Source organism: Ovis aries, chromosome 18 (assembly GCF_016772045.2).
Source record: "Ovis aries strain OAR_USU_Benz2616 breed Rambouillet chromosome 18, ARS-UI_Ramb_v3.0, whole genome shotgun sequence".
NCBI lineage: Eukaryota > Metazoa > Chordata > Mammalia > Artiodactyla > Bovidae > Ovis > Ovis aries.
In genome coordinates this window covers 15,620,195-15,639,595 of record NC_056071.1, presented here as the reverse complement: position 1 = coordinate 15,639,595, position 19,401 = coordinate 15,620,195, and the positions used below count along the sequence as shown (strand labels likewise).

The 19,401-nt window shown below is 42.3% G+C and overlaps 1 protein-coding gene across 10 annotated transcripts in view; it reads right to left on the bottom strand.

Moving 5' to 3' along the window:
• AKAP13 (A-kinase anchoring protein 13) overlaps positions 1–19,401 on the bottom strand; it is a 320,810-nt gene that overhangs the window by 299,869 nt on the left and 1,540 nt on the right. For 8 of the 10 annotated variants that reach the window (XM_060402001.1, XM_042235066.2, XM_042235065.2 and 5 more), the window contains exon 2: positions 10,937–13,554. The exons of the other annotated variants lie outside the window; for them this stretch is intronic. In XM_060402001.1, the coding sequence (XP_060257984.1) occupies positions 10,937–11,063 (127 nt within the window). In that variant the 5' untranslated portion in view covers positions 11,064–13,554. The remainder of the gene's footprint in view (positions 1–10,936; positions 13,555–19,401) is intronic. 10 annotated transcript variants of the gene reach the window in all.

Genomic DNA, 19,401 nt, shown 5'->3' with positions numbered 1-19,401 from the left:
ATTCTAAAATCAACACTACCTTTACATACACTGCCAAATGAATTCTTAAGGAAGTACTAAATTTATGAAGATATTCAATTACCTGAAAAGTATTTCCTTCACAAAAAAATCAAAATAAATAGGAATGCATTTTAGGAAGAAAAAACAGATTCTCAAAAGAAAAAAAGAACCATTAAATTCTATGGGGGTGGTGAAAAACTACTGATGTGAATCCAACAATAATTTCGTATAGATCGTAACATTCTTGTACTAGTATTTGAGAAACAGCCATCCAAAGAAGGGAAAAAAACAGCCTAAGGGAGAAGTCAAAAACTGCAAAGATCAGTAACTTGTGCAACTCTGTTTAATTTTCCATGTCTAATTTCACAGAAACCTCAGATTGCATACAAAAGTGCTTAATAGAAGGTTTATGATCCTATTTCTGAAATGATTCTATTGAAAGGGAAAAAAAAAATCCTACTCAGCACTCACTAGCTTTGAGTTAAAGTCGTCTTATCTGTATCCTGGAAACATACCATGCCATGACTTAAGAGACATTTCATGGTTTACAAGCATTAAACACTGGAGTGAAAGTCTAATGTAAAATTCACTGTTAAGAAAATAAGTCTGGCAGGAACTTTCAAAACAACTGGAGTAAACATATTGTTTTATTCTATATGGATTATATCACAATATGACTGTAATTTTAAAAGGGATGTGGCAGAGAATGGCAAAATTTCACTAGTTCTCCAGAATCTGAGGAATGGGACTGCAGGGATTAATTCTACTGTTCTATTTTGAATATGATTTTTAAACACATTTTTTTAAAACTTAGGCAGGCGACCCACACCTACACCCAGGTGCGAGCCACACTAATATGACAGTGACGAAGCTGCGGAACAGGTTGAAGTATAAAACCACAGACAGAAAAAATGAGGAAGAGCTGAACACACACTACTGCCAGACTAGGTCACAGCGCTGGCCAGTCTTCCGTTTAACGTGGGGCCCTTCGCTTCCCCCGAAAGGCTAATTTAACTCACCATAATCAGACCACAATTGATGCTGGGATTAAAAAAAAAAAAATCTGTTCATTTGGTCTCAAAACATTTTATTAATATTGGGTTGGCCAAAATGTTCATTCGGTTTTCATACCATCTTATGAGAAAACCCAAACAAACTTTTTCGCCAACCCGATATCAATAATAAGCACTTTATTAATATATAGTTGTATTACAAACTCATCCATTCATCCAAACATGTCCCGAGGAGTAACTAACCGCTATGTGTCATGAGGAATGCCACGTACTGGGAATACAGCGGTGAACAAAGCAGACACAGTCTGTCCTCCCCGACCTTATAATTGAGGAGGAAATACAGATACGTGGGTTTACCTTGCCCCCACCTCGTCAGTGAGCAAGGAGACAACAAAGCCTACTGAACGAACTGGAAACAGCGGGCAAAGAAAACACAAAAAAATTAAAGACACACTGAAAACAGTACAAGCCAAGATACTCAAAAAACAGGAAGAACATTCTTTTCACCTAGTTGCTGGCATAGTATCTCAGAAAACTTCATTTATTTCTGTAGTCTATGATACTTGCCACCGGTTCAGTTCAGTTGCTCAGTCACATCTGACTCTTTGCGACCACATAGACCACAGCACGCCAGGCCTCCCTGTCCATCACCGACTCCCCGAGTTTACCCAAACTCACGTCCATCGAGTCGGTGATGCCATCCAGCCATCTCATCCTCTGTCGTCCCCTTCTCCTCCTGCCCCCAATCTTTCCCAGCAACAGGGTCTTTTCCATAACCACCTGAAGTTTCCAAAACTTCTATCTTGTCTAATTTATACACATGTTAGCTGCTCAGTTGGGTCTCCCTCTCTGAGACCCTGTGGACTGTAGCCCGCCAGGCTCCTCTGTTCATGGGATTCTCCAGGCAAGAATACTGGAGCAGGCAGCCAGTACCTTCTCCAGGGGAATCTTTCCAACCCAGGGGTCGAATCTGTGTCTCCGGCATTACAACCAGTTTCTTTACCACCTGAGCCACCGGTAAAGCCCAATTTATACAAAACTTGGCCCCAAAAGACTCCTTTTTCAAAAAAGTATTAATTAACGTGTTGCCCTACAGGCATCCTCTAAAATAAAATGGTGGGTTACAACATTTATAAGTCAATCTCAATCACTCAAAGTTCACAATATAGTACTATTATTTAAGGTTCAGCTGTATAACAAACAGTCCTTCCAAGTTACCAAAAATTTAGGTAGAACAGGATGAAAAGCTTAAACTTGGGTATATTTAACGTTATAAAAAGGTTCAAAAGCCAACTTATCTCACTTGTAAGTTTTTAGTGAAGGAAGAGGGCAGTGGGAAAAAAGATTTGAAAAACAACATGATTTGACAAAGAGTAAAAAATTCAGGGCCATTCCTACCTAGCCCCATTAAAAGGACAGATTCCCATCCATAATAAAAATGTTATTAAGAATATACGCCAAGCTCTCAGAATCCTTCTCCTTTCTGTCATCACAGACTAAGGTTTCTTGGGCAAGATCAGCTCAACAAAGATTCATCAACAGGTTCCTCTGACTGACCGGGCTATAAAGCAATGATGGCAAGGGACTTGCATGTCCTGTCTTAAGGAAATAAGGCAGACACAGTATTTACCAAAGGGTTCTGTTTATTGTTCTGTATTAGAAAAAGGGCAGTGGAAGGGAGATATTTACAGCACAGCAGGGTGGCTGGCAACAATAGTAAGAAAATTAATTATATAAACCAAAGTAGGAGGGACGAAGTCACTGCAACTTTGAAGAATCTTCACTGACGTGAAAATACCACCTGCTCCATTTCGTGTCCAAGAGCGTAAGTTTTGTAGCATCCTGCCAGTCACCCTGCGAGGACTCAATGAAAGGTGACTTCAACACATTATTCACAGAACAAAAGGATTCAAGGGCAGAAGAAGAGCAGTAACCAGCTCAAGGTCACACAGCTAGCTAGGTGACAGAAACACAGCTGAACTATCTTCCTTCCCAATCTTTCTGCAGCTACACAACTTTGCCAGGTTAAATGCCGTTTTACTGGGGGAGGAGAAGGAATCAGGTGACAAGTGAGGAAACCAGCAAGGTATTTAGTTACAGAGTTATTATCTCCCAAGCCAGGAGTGAAAAGGAAAAGAATTTTCCCCAGAAATTAGCATACATAGCGACTCTGTTCACTTGCCAGAGTCTCTGTGCCAGTCACTTCGCGTTCACTTCACAACCCCACAGGAATCAAGGACCATTCACATCGAAGGGGCTGCAGGAAAGAAAGCTGCACCACAGCTCACGGAATCATCCACATCTTTGCACCCTGCACCTTACAGTCCACATAATTCGATCCCTTGGCACTAGGCAAAAGACGTGCATACCACCCCCAAAAACACTCCTGGTGTGAGCTAAGCTGGGCGCAAAACTAAGGGACTCGGAAGAGATGTTTAATGTTCCACAGTTCGTACCTACATTTTTCTCACTGAAGGCTTATGTTCCTAACATTTCAGGACTGCTAAAATGAACCTAAAAAACTGGTCTTTCAACTTCCAATATAGATTAAACATGAACTAATTAACTGTTTGTAAAACACTTTGAAGTCGTGAAAGAGTAGGTAAATGTTAATTATTAATGCTGATCCACAAAGCCCCTGCATCTGAAGTAAAATACAATTCTCCAGGCAAGTTTCTGCTACTTTCAAGGTACAAACATGGAAGCCCAGCATGCTTTTAGGAATTCTAGGAAAACTTGAAAGGCAGACCACAGTGATTTCTATTTACAACAAGAACAAGCTGGAATTTTAAGCCGGCTGTGTTGGGTATAATTATATCAGAATGAATAAAAAATGTGACTTATGCCATATATAATAAAAACTAGAGTATGTTTATAGTCACAAAGCCCTGGATGAAAATTATAGTCCATTAACCTGAGAGGGGCAAAGTCAAAGCTCTGAACCATACTTTTCTCATCAAAAAGGCAGGGAGGATAAAACCTATCTTACAACATTACCGTCAAGAATTGAGAGAATGTAAATCAACACGCATTAATATATATGCAGGCATCCAGCACCAGCTTCTTCTTCCCGTTAGCGACTTCACTTTTTAGAAGACACTTCTTGGGAAATGGCCTGATCTTTAGCAAAAGATCTCTCTAGAATGAAAAAGTCCTTTAAACACACACTAGCTTATGCGCTAAGCACACATACAGCACTCGTTTAGCAGGAGGACCCAGGCAAAAACTTTTGGTCATTCCTGTCCACTGACCCATATACATTCTTAATCCTCAAAGGCAGAAAGCACCTCGGCCAGGCCCCAAGGCTGCATGTGATCAAGTGAACAATTAGAACTCTGCTTCTCAAACTCGAGCTGTCCCGTCTTCCTCCTAAATAACTCCCAAACTGCAAAGCCACAAGCAGAGTTCCTTTGTATTCTGAGCCCAGCCTCTCTGTGCACAAAGAATGCAAGGTTTAAAAAAAAAAAAACCGCTGTCCCCCAGACAAAGGCAAAAGAAATGACTCCCGCGCAATGCCACAGTGGGTCTCTCTTCTCCTACCTTAAACAGGGCAGAACTCAACAGGCAACACCAGGTACACGGACTGATTTACAGACATATTTCAAACTACACTGCTGTGTTTTCAGAGGCGATTCATCAGCTACAGAAAATGTCAAATCTGCAAAAACTCCCTGTCACCTTTGACACTGTTAACACCTGAGGAAAGGAATGCTTCTATCGATCTGAGCTAGCTCAGAAAGTTACAATTCAGATCTAAGGAAAAAAAATATTCACGCTTGAGTCAATTTACCTGAAGTGATATGCCCACCACAATACGAACACAACACAACGTCCCCTTTGAACAACTAGTGCCACAACCAGCTTGGTGGGGAGAACATGTGCCAACAATGTTCACAGGAGCTGCTGTGAACTCGTCTATCAAAACCACCCAAACTCTCCCCTGACTTCCCCGCTGGAGATCAACGGCTCAAAGTTTCAAGACAACAGACCACAGTCAAAGACCCATCTGTGGGAGAAGCAGTGTGAACCACCACAAACAAATCAAACTGCATCAGCCCAGAGACTCACCAACTGAGCAGATGCTCCCAATTATTGCCTCTGTTTGAAAAGGAAAAATTAAAACATATACAAAGATGGATACAGATATAGCAAGCATTTAGGAGGTTAAAAAATTCTACCATCATCTCACTCCACAAACAAACCTACAGTTAACGCTCTGATGAATTCCTTCCAAACTATCTTGTGTGTAAAAATTACATGCAATACACGCGTGTGTGTGTGTGCTTAGTCGCTCAGAAATGTCCGACTCTTTGCAAATCCATGGACTGTAGTCCAACAGGCTCCTCCATCCATGGGGATTCTTCAGGCAAGAGTACTGGAGTGGGCTGCCATGCCCTCCTCCCGGGGATCTTCCCAACCCAGGGATAGAACCCTGGTCTCCTTCATTGCAGGCAGGTTCTTTACCATCTGAGCCATCAGGGAAGCCCCAATATACCCCTGCATCACATTTAAAGATCACTGATAGATGGGCACAATAAAGGACAGAAGTGGTACAGACCTACCTAACAGAGGCAGAAGATGCTCAGGAAAGATGGCAAGGATACACAGAAGAGCAGTACAAGAAAGATCTTCATGACCCAGATAACAACAATGCTGTGATCACTCACCTAGAAGCCAGACACCCTGGAATGCAAGTCAAGTGGGCCTTAGGAAGCATCACTATGAACAAAGCTAGTGGAGGTGACGGAATTCCAGTTGAGCTGTTTCAAATCCTAATAGATGATGCTGTGAAAGTGCTGCACTCAATATGCCAGCAAATTTGGAAAACTCAGCAGGGGCCACAGGACTGGAAAAGGTCAGTTTTCATTCCAATCCCAAAGAAAGGCAATGCCAAAGAACATTCAAACTACCACACAATTGCATTCATCTCACACACTAGCAAAGTAATGCTCAAAATTCTCCAAGCCAGGCTTCAACAGTATGTGAACCCGTGAACTTCCAGATGTTCAAGCTAGATTTTAAAAAGCCAGAGGAACCAGAGATCAAATTGCCAACATCCCTTGGATCATTGAAAAAGCAAGAGAGTTTCAGAGAAACATCTACTTCGGTTTTATTGACAATGCCAAAGCCTTTGACTGTGTGGATCACAACTGTGGAAAATTCTTCAAGAGGTGGGAATACCAGACACCTTACTTGCCTCCTGAGAAATCTGTATGCAGGTCAAGAAGCAACAGTTAGAACTGGACATGAACAACAGACTGGTTTCAAACAGGAAAAGGAGTACATCAAGGCTGTATATTGTCACCCTGCTTATTTAACTTATATGCAGAGTACATCAGCGAAGTGTCAGGCTGGATGAAGCACAAGCTGGAATCAAGACTGCCAGGAGAAATATCAATAACCCCAAATATGCAGACACCATCACCCTTATGGCAGAAAGCGAAGAACAACTGAAGAGCCTCTTGATGAAAGTCAAAGAGAGTGAAAAAGCTGGCTTAAAACTCAACATTCAAAACAGGAAGATCATGGCATTTGGTCCCATCACTTCATGGCAAATAGATGGAGAAACAATGGAAACAGTAACAGACTTTATTTTCGGGGCCTCCAAAATCACTGCAGATGGTGGCTGCAGCCATGAAATTAAAAGACGTTTACTCCTTGGAAGAAAAGCTATGACCAACCTAGACAGCATATTAAAAAGCAGAGACATTATTTTGCTAATAAAGGTCCATCTAGTCAAGGCTATGGCTTTTACAGTGGTCATGAATGGATGTGAAAGTTGGACTATAAAGAAAGTTGAGCACCGAGAACTGATCATTTGGAACTGTGATGTTGGAGAAGACTCTTGAGAGTCCCTTGGACTGCAAGGAGATCCAACCAGTCCATCCTAAAGGAAATCAGTCCTGAATATTCATTGGAAGGACTGATGCTGAAGCTGAAACTCCAATACTTTGGCCACCTGATATGAAGAACTGACTCACTGGAAAAGACCCTGATGCTGGGAAAGATTGAGGGCAGGAGGAGAGGAGATGACAGAGGATGAGATGGTTGGATGGCATCACCAACTAGATGGATATGAGTCTGAGCAAGCTCCAGGAGTTGGTGATGGACAGGGTGGCCGGGCGTGCTGCAGTCCATGGGGCCGAAAAGAGGCAGACACAACTGAGTGACTGAACTGAACTGATATCCTTTGAGACTGAAAATGAACAAAAGATTTCACTGGTAACACTTTTATCATGCTCAGAGGAGAAAAGTTTTCAACAGATTTGGAGTCTTAACTCCCTTGGGCACAAATATACAAGGTGTTTTAGGTCACCGCGCCAAGAGGAACAACTCCACGTCCAAGGTCAGGAGGGGCAGCCATGAGGAGATACCCCTTGTCCAAGGTAAGAGAAACCCAAGTAAGACGGTAGGTGTTGCGAGAGGCATCAGAGGGCAGACACACAAACCATAATCACAGAAAACTAGCCAATCTAATCACATGGACCACAACCTTGTCTAACTCAATGAAACTAAGCCATGCCGTGTGGGGCCACCCAAGACGGGCGGGTCATGGTGGAGAGGTCTGACAGAATGTGGTCCACTGGAGAAGGGAATGACAAACCACTTCAGTATTCTTTGCCTTGGGAACCCCATGAACAGTAGGAAAAGGCAAAACAAAAGGATACTGAAAGAGGAACTCCCCAGGTCGGTAGGTACCCAATATGCTACCGGATATCAGTGGAGAAATAACTCCAGAAAGAATGAAGGGATGGAGCCAAAGCAAAAACAATACCAAGTCGTGGATGTGACTGGTGATAGAAGCAAGGTCCGATGCTGTAAAGAGCAATATTGCATAGGAACCTGGAATGTCAGGTCCATGAATCAAGGCAAATTGGAAGTGGTCAAACAGGAGATGGCAAGAGTGAACGTCGACATTCTAGGAATCAGTGAACTAAGATGGACTGGAATGGGTGAATTTAACTCAGATGACCATTATATCTACTACTGTGGGCAGGAATCCCTTAGAAGAAATGGAGTAGCCGTCAGAGTCAACAAAAGAGTCTGAAATGCAGTACTTGGATGCAATCTCAAAAACGACAAAATGATCTCTGTTCGTCTCCAAGGCAACCCATTCAATATCACAGTAATCCAAGTCTACGCCCCAACCAGTAACGCTGAAGAAGCTGAAGTTGAACGGTTCTATGAAGACCTACAAGACCTTTTAGAACTAACACCCCCCAAAAGATGTCTTTTTCATTATAGGAGACTGGAATGCAAAAGTAGGAAGTAAAGAAACACCTGGGCTAACACGCAAATTTAGCCTTGGAATACAGAATGAAGCAGGACAAACGCTAATAGAGTTTTGCCAAGAGAACGCACTCGTCATAGCAAACACCCTCTTCCAACAACACAAGAGAAGACTCTACATATGGACATCACCAGGTGGCCAACACAGAAATCAGATTGATTACATTCTTTGCAGCCAAAGATGGAAAAGCTCTATACAGTCAGCAAAAACAAGACCAGGAGCTGACTGTGGCTCAGATCATGAACTTCTTACTGCCAAATTCAGACTTAAATTGAAAAGTAGGGAAAACCACTAGACAATTCAGGTACGACCTATGTCAAATCCCTTATGATTATACAGTGGAAGTGAGAAATAGGTTTAAGGGACTAGATCTGATACATAGAGTGCCTGATGAACTATGGAAGGAGGTTCGCGACATTGTACAGGAGACAGGGATCAAGACCATCCCCATGGAAAAGAAATGCAAAAAACCAAAATGGCTGTCTGGGGAGGCCTTACAAATAGCTGTGAAAAGAAGAGAAGCAAAAAGCAAAGGAGGAAAGGAAAGATATAAGCATCTGAATGCAGAGTTCCAAAGAATAGCAAGAAGAGATAAGATAGCCTTCCTCAGTGATCAGTGCAAAGAAATAGAGGAAAACAACAGAATAGGAAAGACTAGAGATCTCTTCAAGAAAATTAGAGATACCAAGGGAACATTTCATGCAAAGATGGGCTCGATAAAGGACAGAAATAGTATGGACCTAACAGAAGCAGAAGATATTAAGAAGAGCTGGCAAGAATACACAGAACTATACAAAAAGATCTTCACGACCCAGATAATCACGATGGTGTGATCACTCATCTAGAGCCAGACATCCTAGAATGTGAAGTCAAGTGGGCCTTAGAAAGCATCACTATGAACAAAGCTAGTGGAGGTGATGGAATTCCAGTTGAGCTATTTCAAATCCTAGAAGATGATGCTGTGAAAGTGCTGCACTCAATATGCCAGCAAATTTGGAAAACTCAGCAGTGGCCAAAAGACTGGAAAAGGTCAGTTTTCATTCCAATCCCAAAGAAAGGCAATGCCAAAGAATGCTCAACCTACCGCACAATTGCAGTCATCGCACATGCTAGTAAAGTCATGCTCAAAATTCTCCAAGCCAGGCTTCAGCAGTACATGAACCGTGCATTTCCAGATGTTCAAGCTGGTTTTAGAAAAAGCAGGGGAACCAGAGATCAAATTGCCAACATCCACTGGATCATCGAAAAAGCAAGAGAGTTCCAGAAAAACATTTATCTCTGCTTTCTTGACTATGCCAAAGCCTTTGACTGTGTGGATCACAATAAACTGTGGAAAATTCTGAAAGAGATGGGAATTCCATACCACCTGACCTGCCTCTTGAGAAACCTATATATGCAGGTCAGGAAGCAACAGTTAGAACTGGACATGGAACAACGGACTGGTTCCAAATAGGAAAAGGACTCTGTCAAGGCTGTATACTGTCACCCTGCTTATTTAACTTATATGCAGAGTACATCATGAGAAACGCTGGGCTGGAAGAAACGCAAGCTGGAATCAAGATTGCCAGGAGAAATATCAATAACCTCAGATATGCAGATGACGAGGATACCACCCTTATTGCAGAAAGTGAAGAGGAACTAAGAAGCCTCTTGATGAAAGTGAAAGAGGAGAGTGAAAACGTTGGCTTAAAGCTCAACATTCAGAAAACGAAGATCATGGCATCTGATCCCATCACTTCATGGCAAATAGATGGGGAAACAGTGGAAACAGTGTTAGACTTTATTACTTTTGGGGGGTGCTCCAAACTCACTGCAGATGGTGACTGCAGCCATGAAATTAAAAGACACTTACTCCTTGGAAGGAAAATTATGACTAACCTAGATAGCATATTAAAAAGCAGAGACATTACTTCGCCAACAAAGGTCCGTCTAGTCAAGGCTATGGTTTTTCCTGTGGTCATGTATGGATGTGAGAGTTGGACTGTGAAGAAAGCTGAGCGCCGAAGAATTGGTGCTTTTGAACTGTGGTGTTGGAGAAGACTCTTGAGAGTCCCTTGGACTGCAAGGAGATCCAACTAGTGCGTTCTAAAGGAGATCAGTCCTGGGTGTTCTTTGGAAGGACTGATGCTAAAGCTGAAACTCCAGTACTTTGGCCACTTCATGTGAAGAGTTGACTCACTGGAAAAGACTCTGATGCCGGGAGGGATTGGGGGCATGAGGAGAAGGGGACGACAGAGGATGAGATGGCTGGATGGCATGACCGACTCGATGGACATGAGTTTGAGTGAACTCCGGGAGTTGGTGATGGACAGGGAGGCCTGGCGTGCTGCGATTCATGGGGCACAAAGAGTTGGACACGACTGAGCGACTGATCTGAACCGATTTTGCTTAACCCGGCCTCCCAGAGAAACAAAGCTTAATCCCTGGGTCAGAAAGATCCCCTAGAGAAGAAAATGGCAACCCGCTCCAGTACTCTTGCCTGGAGAATTCCAAGGCCAGAGGAGTCTGGAGAGTCCATGCGGAAGAATGGGACACAGCTCAGCGACTAGCCACCAGCAACAGCTAGCTGCATACACGCTGCTCTTCCCTCGCGCCCCCTCCTCCGCCCCCGTCGGCACGTTCGCACTCTCACCTGAGGGTCTTTGCCCCATGCTCCTTCCACGCGGACATCCAGAGCTCTTCAGGTCTGCTCTTGCCGCTTCCCTCAGGTCTCTCTCAGGAAGCTGACATCCTCTCCCAGTGTTCTGAACACTCTTCATCTTCTTCCTACAGTTGTCACGACCGGCCTTCTACCTGTTTATGTTCTGCTTCTCTCACTAAGATGTCAGCCCCTTGATGGCAGCAACTGCCTTTTGTCTCTGAAATCCCATCACTTAGGAAAGTGCCTGACGACAGAAGGCACCCAAATGTGTGCTGAATAAATTAACAAACAACCTTACAACGTATGTCACATGCCTATTTTACGAAAGAGAATGCTGATTTTCAGAGACAATTTACCTAAAGCCACAGAGCAAATAAGTCCCCAAACACATCTGAAAGAGCCAATACTCTACCCACTGACTCACTTCATCCTGTGCCATAGAAGGAAATTATAAATACAGGTTAAGAAACAAAGATGTAAAAGAAAGAATCGTTATATGAAAGTATCAGACCACTTTTCTGCTCATCACTAGAGCATTCCACATCTTTGATTAATCTCACGTATATACTATAGAGGTAGTAAAGAATCTGCCTGCCAAGCAAGAGACCCAGGTTCGATCCCTGGGTCGGGAAAATCACCTGGAGAAGGGAATGGCAATATTCTTGCCATTCCAATATTCTTGCCTGGGAAATCCCATGGACAGAGGAGCCTGGAGGGCTACAGTAAATAGGGTCGCAAACAGTTGGACATGACTTCTTCTGTATTCCCTACAGAGTAAAGGCTAGCTACATAGACATTTAACAAACATTTCTTTGATATTTACAACCACAAAGACTTGAAGACTCCTGTACGGAGATTTTAAGCATCATCAATAAATTATACTCTTTCAAAGGATTTCAATTTGCAACGATGATGGAGTACCTAGATCCAGACTCCTTCCTGCTCCCACCCGCCCCCCAACAACCAAAAAACTGAACGGCAAAACGGCAACACCTTTTAGTCACGGGACCACCAGCAGCACAGGACTGGGAAGAGGTGACCTGCACACATGCACCAGCTTTCTCAGCCTGGGGGCACATCCTGGACCATGTGCTTTGAGGAGCTCAAGCAGAGCAAGGCAGGCTTGTGAAGTAGGAAGTCCAAGAGCATGAGAAGGCTTAGGAACCTAAAAACCAGAGTTCCAGAAAGGAGGGAGCTGCATGAAGAAGGATCTCCAGAAGAGGACATAGAAGCCTGCTTGAGTCTAACGACGAATAATAAGCTGTGTGTGCACACTGTGAATTTACAAGGGCAGGAAAGAGTGACCCAAGGGCCGTATGCTACATAACCCCAGAGCTCACACAGGGCAGGCAAAGAGTGACCCAAGGGCCGTATGCTACATAACCCCAGAGCTCACACAGGGCAGGCAAAGAGTGACCCAAGGGCCGTATGCTACATAACCCCAGAGCTCACACAGGGCTGGCAAAGAGTGACCCAAGGGCCGTATGCTACATAACCCCGGAGCTCACACAGGGCAGGCAAAGAGTGACCCAAGGGCCGTATGCTACATAACCCCAGAGCTCACACAGGGCTGGCAGAGACTCAGACCAGCGCAAACGGAGAACATACCACTCTTCAGTGAAAACTATGGCGGCTTCATGCCTTAATAATGGGGTGAAACAAGTCTGAGAGTCGAAGGATACAGCTAGGGTTGCTCTAACTTGGGCCAATTAACAGCAATCAACAAAATAAAGTTCACCATTTCTAGGATCTAACAAGAAATTACCAAGATGTGACCCGAAAAGGAAAACAAACAAAAAAGGCCTATAGAAACAAATAATGGAATTAATGAGCTAGGACTTAAACAACTATGATATGAGTATTACACATATGACCAAGAACTTTTTAAAGGAACATTAATAGACAAATAAAATAAAAAAGATTCAGTAGCAAATTGAATCCAACAATATATAAAAATACATCATGATTGAGGATTATCAAAAGAATACAAGGCTAGTTCAACACTGAAAAAGCAGTGTAATTCACCATATCTACTGATTAAAGAAGAAAAAATATATGATCACCTCAACAGATGCAGAAGACGCCTGTGACAATATTCAGTACCCATTCATGATAAAAAACTCAGCAAACTAGAAACAGAACTTTATCAACTTGATAAAGAACACCTTTGCAATTACAAAAACAAAAACTATAAAGAACATCATGTTAACGGTGAAAGAGGAATGTTTTCCCCCTAACATCAGGAAAAGGTCCACTTAGGTCCTAGCCAGTTCAATAAAGAAAAAGAAATATAAGGCATATAGACTGCAAAGAAGAAATCAAACTTCCTGTATGTGCCAATGACATTACTGTCTACAAACAAGAGCCCACGTAAGTTTAGCAAGTTTGTAAGACAAAGGAAAGGAAAGTGAAGTCGCTCAGTCGCGATGGACTCTCTGCGACCCGATGGACTGCAGCCTGCCAGGCTCCTCTGTCCATGGGATTTTCCAGGCAATAGTACTGAAGTGGATTGCCATTTCCTTCTCCAGGGGATCTTCCCAACCCAGGGATTGAACCCGGGTCTCCCGCACTGTAGACAGACGCTTTACCGTCTGAGCCACCAGGAAAGTCTGTAAGACAAAAGGTCAGCATAAAATAATTCAATCCTATTTCTACAGATTAGCAATGAACAACAGGAAACTGAAATTTTAAAAGCATCATTCACAACAGCACCAGAAAATATGAAATACATATTAATCTTATTTTAAAAACATGTAAGATCCAATGACTAAAATCTACAAAACACTAACAACTAAAAAAAAAAAAGTCGAAATAAATAGAACGTCATAAATCATGTTCATGGCTCAATATGGCTGAGCTGTCAATTCTACCCTAAGTGATCTACAGATTCAATACAGGGCCAATCAGAAATCCTGGCGGGATTCTTCTAAACAAGATGATTCTAAAATATACTTGGGGGGAATTCCCTGGAGACCCAATGGTTAGGACTTTCACTGTCAAGGGACCAGATTCAATCCCTGGTCAGGGAAGTAGGGTCCCACAAGCTTTGAAGTGCAGCCAAAAAATAAATAAACATAAGTAAGTAAAACGTAATTGGAAAGGCAAAGCAACTAGAACACGCAAAGATAATTCTGAAAAGTAACTCAGAGAACTCATACTACCTGATTTCAAGACTTACTATATAGATACAGTAATCAACAGTGTGGTAAAGGAAAAATGAAAGACAGACCAAAATGACAGAATCCAGAATCCAGGAACAGACCCACACATACATCATCAGGTGGCTTTCAGCAAAGGTACAAAGGCAATTCTATGGAGAAAGATGTCTTTTCAAACAAAATTGCTGGGAACAACTACACACACCCACATGCAAAAAAAAAAAAAATTAATCTCAATCCACACTTTGTACCACTAGAAAAAGTAACTCAAGTGATTCATAAACCTAAACTGTAAAATTCTGAACTATAATAATTCTAGGAGAAAAATACAGAGCAAAGTCTTTTTACTTTCAGGTGGGGCAGTAATAAGACAACTAACTTGAAAAGTTTAGAACTCTAATCCAAAAACATACATGCCCCCCGCCCCATGCTCATAGCGACACTATTCACAGAACTATGTCCAAATGTGCGTGTGCCCACGTATACACACACATGCAATGGAATAATATCCTGATTTTTTCTTAAATTAACTACAAAAAGCTATTTGGAAGACAAACAGGAAAAGCTGAATATGCACTGAATACTACAGAATTGTCCAAATGTCATAATTATAATTAGTTATACAGAACACGGCTTAGCACACTTTTTCTGTGAGATAGTAACTATTCTCAGCTTTGTGGACCACAGGGTGTCTTGTAACTGCTGTCACTGCAGCACCGAAGCAACCACACACAATATGGAAACAAAGCGACACTGCTGTGTCCCAATAAAGAGTAATTAAAAAACAACAGCAGGGCAGATCTGGTCTGCGGGCCATAGTTTGTAAACAAAACTGGTGACAGAGAGCAGAGTGATGGCTGCCTATGGTGAGCTAGGCAGCAGAGTGAGGGGTGGAGGCAGAACTCTCTGGAGAACACAAAGGAACTTTCTGGAGTGATGGAAACATTCTATACCTTTATTGTGCTGTTAAGCTACATGCATGAATATATTCGTCAAAACTTGTCAAACTCTGTACACTTAAAATGGGTGCATTTTATCACATAAACAGCAACTCAATAAACCTGATTTGTTTACAAATTGTACTATTTTCAGGTGACATTAATGATGTGAAAAGCATGCCCTTTGCAGTCAAAATAGAGTGAGTTCAGGTTATTCAAATTTTAGCACCAAAATTTAAAACTATGTGACCACTGTCAAATCATTTTCGTGGGTGTTTCCCCCTCCTGAAAGTGTCACTCACTCAGTCATGTCCGACTCTTTATGACCCCATGGACTGTAGCCTGCCAGGCTCCTATGTCCATGGAATTCTCCAGGCAAGAATACTGGAGTGGGTTGCCATTTCCTTCTCCAGGGGATCTGCCTGATCCAAGGAACCTGGGTCTTCTGCATTGAGGCAGATTCTTTACCATCTGAGCCACCAGGGAAGCCCTCCTAGAATGAATCAGTAAGTCCTGCCTCACTGATTTGTTTCAAAAATGAAATAAATGTAGGACTTTCCTGGTGGTCCAGTGGTTAAGACTTCACGCTCCCAATGTAGGGTTCAATCCCTGGTCTGGGAACTAATACCCTACATGCCACACAGCTCAGTCACATATAAAATGTAAGACACACAGTATAACATCTGACACGTAAGAGGCACATTCCCTGATTTGAGTAAACCTTTTTTTAAGAAAATGAGTCAGTAAAGATCAGACAGTGACTAGCTTCTTTTGTACACTTCTGAAACATTCTGACATTCTTTGTTCACTGTTTATTGTGGTTTCACCTGACTTCAAGTACTGGGATCCAATGTCAGTTCCTGTGATTTCAGAGTAATGTGGGTCTCCCAGCAAGCACTGAATTTAGAAAAATATCCCATAACAAATGCATTGTAAAAGGAAATCTGCAAAGAGGCGAAAGTGAGAAGTATCCATTTCCCTAAGAACAGCAAAAGAAATGATATAATAAAGAAAAAAATCAATAAACTTCATTAGATGTTTTCCCATTTTATACTAGGATTTGAATTTGATCCAAACCAGTAGCCAACCAACAAAACTACAATAAGACAAAGCACCTGTGCAGTGTTTTACCTCCGGAGTTTCTCACTGACAGTAGAGGGCAGGAGATTGGATGACAATATCAAATTTGTCCTTATTTTATAAGTAAGGATGCTAAGTCTGAGACACATGAAGTAGCCTCCTCAAGAACACACTGCCAATAACTGGTGAAACTCAGGAAGTCAGCCATGCAGTCCTGGATCACACGCTTTCAGCAGACATCACCAGCAATTGCCTTGGGTCGATGGAACACTACATTGCCTAACTCCAAGGTCCTTTTCTCTTGCTTGACATCTTCAGCTGTCTAGAAGACTAACTCATTACCGTGCAACATACTTAATTCCTAACCATTCAGGAATAACTAGCCTTTTGAAGTGGTAAAGACAATTTCTGTGGCCAAACACGGGCTTACGATAGGATTGTAAGTGAAACTTCAAAAGAACTGATTACTAATAGGAGAGCTTACTGAGGGACATAAATGGTAAATCCCTTCTCCCCATGCCAACAGCCACATCAGGCACACTGACACCCACCTTTCCAGGGCTCTGAACACAGCTCTGAAGAAGTAAAGGAAAATACACCACTGTCCTACACAAACACTCGTAATAACCAGCGTATCTCGGTATCAGGCCTCCTGGTGCCTTTCAGCAAGGACAGACCAAGATGGGTTACCTACCCATCTTCTACTCAATCTGTCCCCATCAACCCCTGTGGACTACAGGACCACAAATGCGAAGACGTGAAGGAAGCTAACTTCTTTCCACCAACAGCTTCCTCCTCTCTCCCCATGGACGGCGGGTAAGACAGCCTGACAGTGACTTGGGAGCACAGCTTCCAAATGGATGCTTGTCCCCACCAGTAATAACCCTGTGTATTCAAGCACACGGCAACGTTAACTTTAAAAGGGAATTATCAAAAGTCCAAGTGGGTTCATCTAGCTTTGTCAGCTTTGGTTTTTCCCCCTCCATCTGTGAGTCTGGTCAAATATAATTTTTAAAGGTTTACTGTAATCCTTCATGATTAACTTTTTGCCTTTATTTTATTAAAAAATGGAAAGATGAGATTCAATATACAGAAATGCCACGACAGGTTAATATTTCTGGAATGTATCTATTCCACTTGGTATTGTGAATTTTCTAAATACGTTGGTATAACTGATTTAAATCACTGCTTCCTCCCACAAATGGTGGCACCTTCAAAAGCGTTTTTGAAGAGGAAGTAATACCACCTCTGTTAACCCACAGGCCAGTTCCATTTTAAGCAAGTTTGAGAAATGCAGTCATAATCCATATCAACTATTTTTCAAAATTAAGGTAAAATAAGGAAGAAGAGCTGGAAATAAATAACTCAGATACCCTACTCCAAGTCTTGAAAACAACCCATTTCTGACCATTTCCTAAACACTATAAATGCAGAGTTCTGTCCTACTGAGTCACACTGCCAGGCCCACTCAAAGATTAACAACTGATTGAGAAGATAAAACTGCTAATTCTATTAACGTTCAGCTCAACTTCACCTTTTAAAAAATTGCATTTAAGACTCAATTCCCAGAAGCATTCCCTCTTTTTTTTTTAACTGTTATACTAGGGGCACTACTTTTGTAGAATTAACAAATCAAAACATAACAAATAATTATATATATTACTATCAGTAGGAATACCACATATTATTTCACAACAGCCACTGTGCATTTCTTTTTAAAAAAAAATTAATTTATCTTAATTGAAAGCTTTACAATATTGTGGTGGTTTTTGCCACACATCAAGATGAATCAGCTACGGGTGGACATGTGTCCCCCATGCTGAATCCCCCCCCCAACCTCCCTCCCCACCCCATCCCTCTGGGCTGTCCCACAGCACCGGTTTTGAGTGTCCTGAGAAGCGTTCCCTCTTTATGTAAAACAGAGAAACCAGTATGCTCAGATGCATCAGACTTTTAAACATGCTTTAAATCATTCAAAAAAGTACCCAAATCACTGTCATTACAGCTACCAGATAGCAGGCATACTATGACGATCATCACACAGCTTCATTTATTTCTAAGAAGGCTCTAAAGTATGTTACTATACCTTACACGGTAGGAAGCCGAAGCTCAGAGGGGATAAGGGACCTGCCTACCCAGGTCAAGGCTACCCACCTAATCAACGGAAGGGTGGGGATTTGAATTCAAATTTACCTAATTCCAAAGAATGTGCGTTCTTCTACACTGTGCTACCTCCCCAGGTCACAACAGAGGTATAAACAGGCAGGGGAGTGAATGAATGGATGTGCCGGGCAGTCTTAGCCATTTCAACAAAAAAGGGAGAAATTTCCCCAATCAGAAACCACTTTACAAAATCCACAGCACACGATTTAAACCTCGATTCTTTTCAAGAAGTAATTAACGGGTTAACAGGAAAGGTCAGACATCCTTGTATGAAGTACAGTAAATCGCATTACAGGCCTGCAAGTAAGCTGTCACCGTGAACGAGTCCTCAGGTTCAGTGGTTCTCTGGGTCCCATGTTTGGGTGAAGTACCAATCAAGCCACTTCGCCCAATACAAATACCTCCTGAGCACCTGTGCTAAGACTCCTGGGCAAAGAGGCACACAGCTGAGACTCATCACAGCCCTGCGGAGTCAACAGGCTGGAAAAGGAGTCCATTTATATTACATATGCAGTAACTAGTCGTTAGGCAAAAAAAAATGAAGTGCAAGAAACCCTAAAAAAAAGATTTAAAAAAAATAAAGTGCAAGAAACCCTTAAAAAAGATATGTATAACATGCTATCAGAGAGGCAGAGGAACTGATCTGCTTGTCACTTAAGGTTCTAAGCAGTGTTTGTTTACATTTTGTCCCTCCCTGACAACTCCTTTCAACCTCTGTCAACCCCTCCTCCCAGCCCCCACCCCACCCCCTACATACAAGCCATCTAAAGCTGCACAACTTTGGGAAGGAAAACCCAAAGGGCAAGGATTATGACTCCTAAAACCAACCTTGTGGCTGTACTTCAAAAATCCAAGCTTATGCCATCAGGACATTTTTCTTTAGCTTTGGCAGGTGAACACAGTTGCAAAATGAGGCCAAAGAAACCAGAAAAACCCAGGGCACACCTCACATCGGTCACTCAGCAGGAGAAACCAATCCAAAGGCAAACTGACCCGCACGGTGTTTGGTTCGAAGTTTACTTGTTAATTTAACAGACGGCAAAGGAATACAAAACAATGGATAGAAACACATTCTGGTCATTTTCTTCCACCACGCAATTTGACAGACATTTATGCT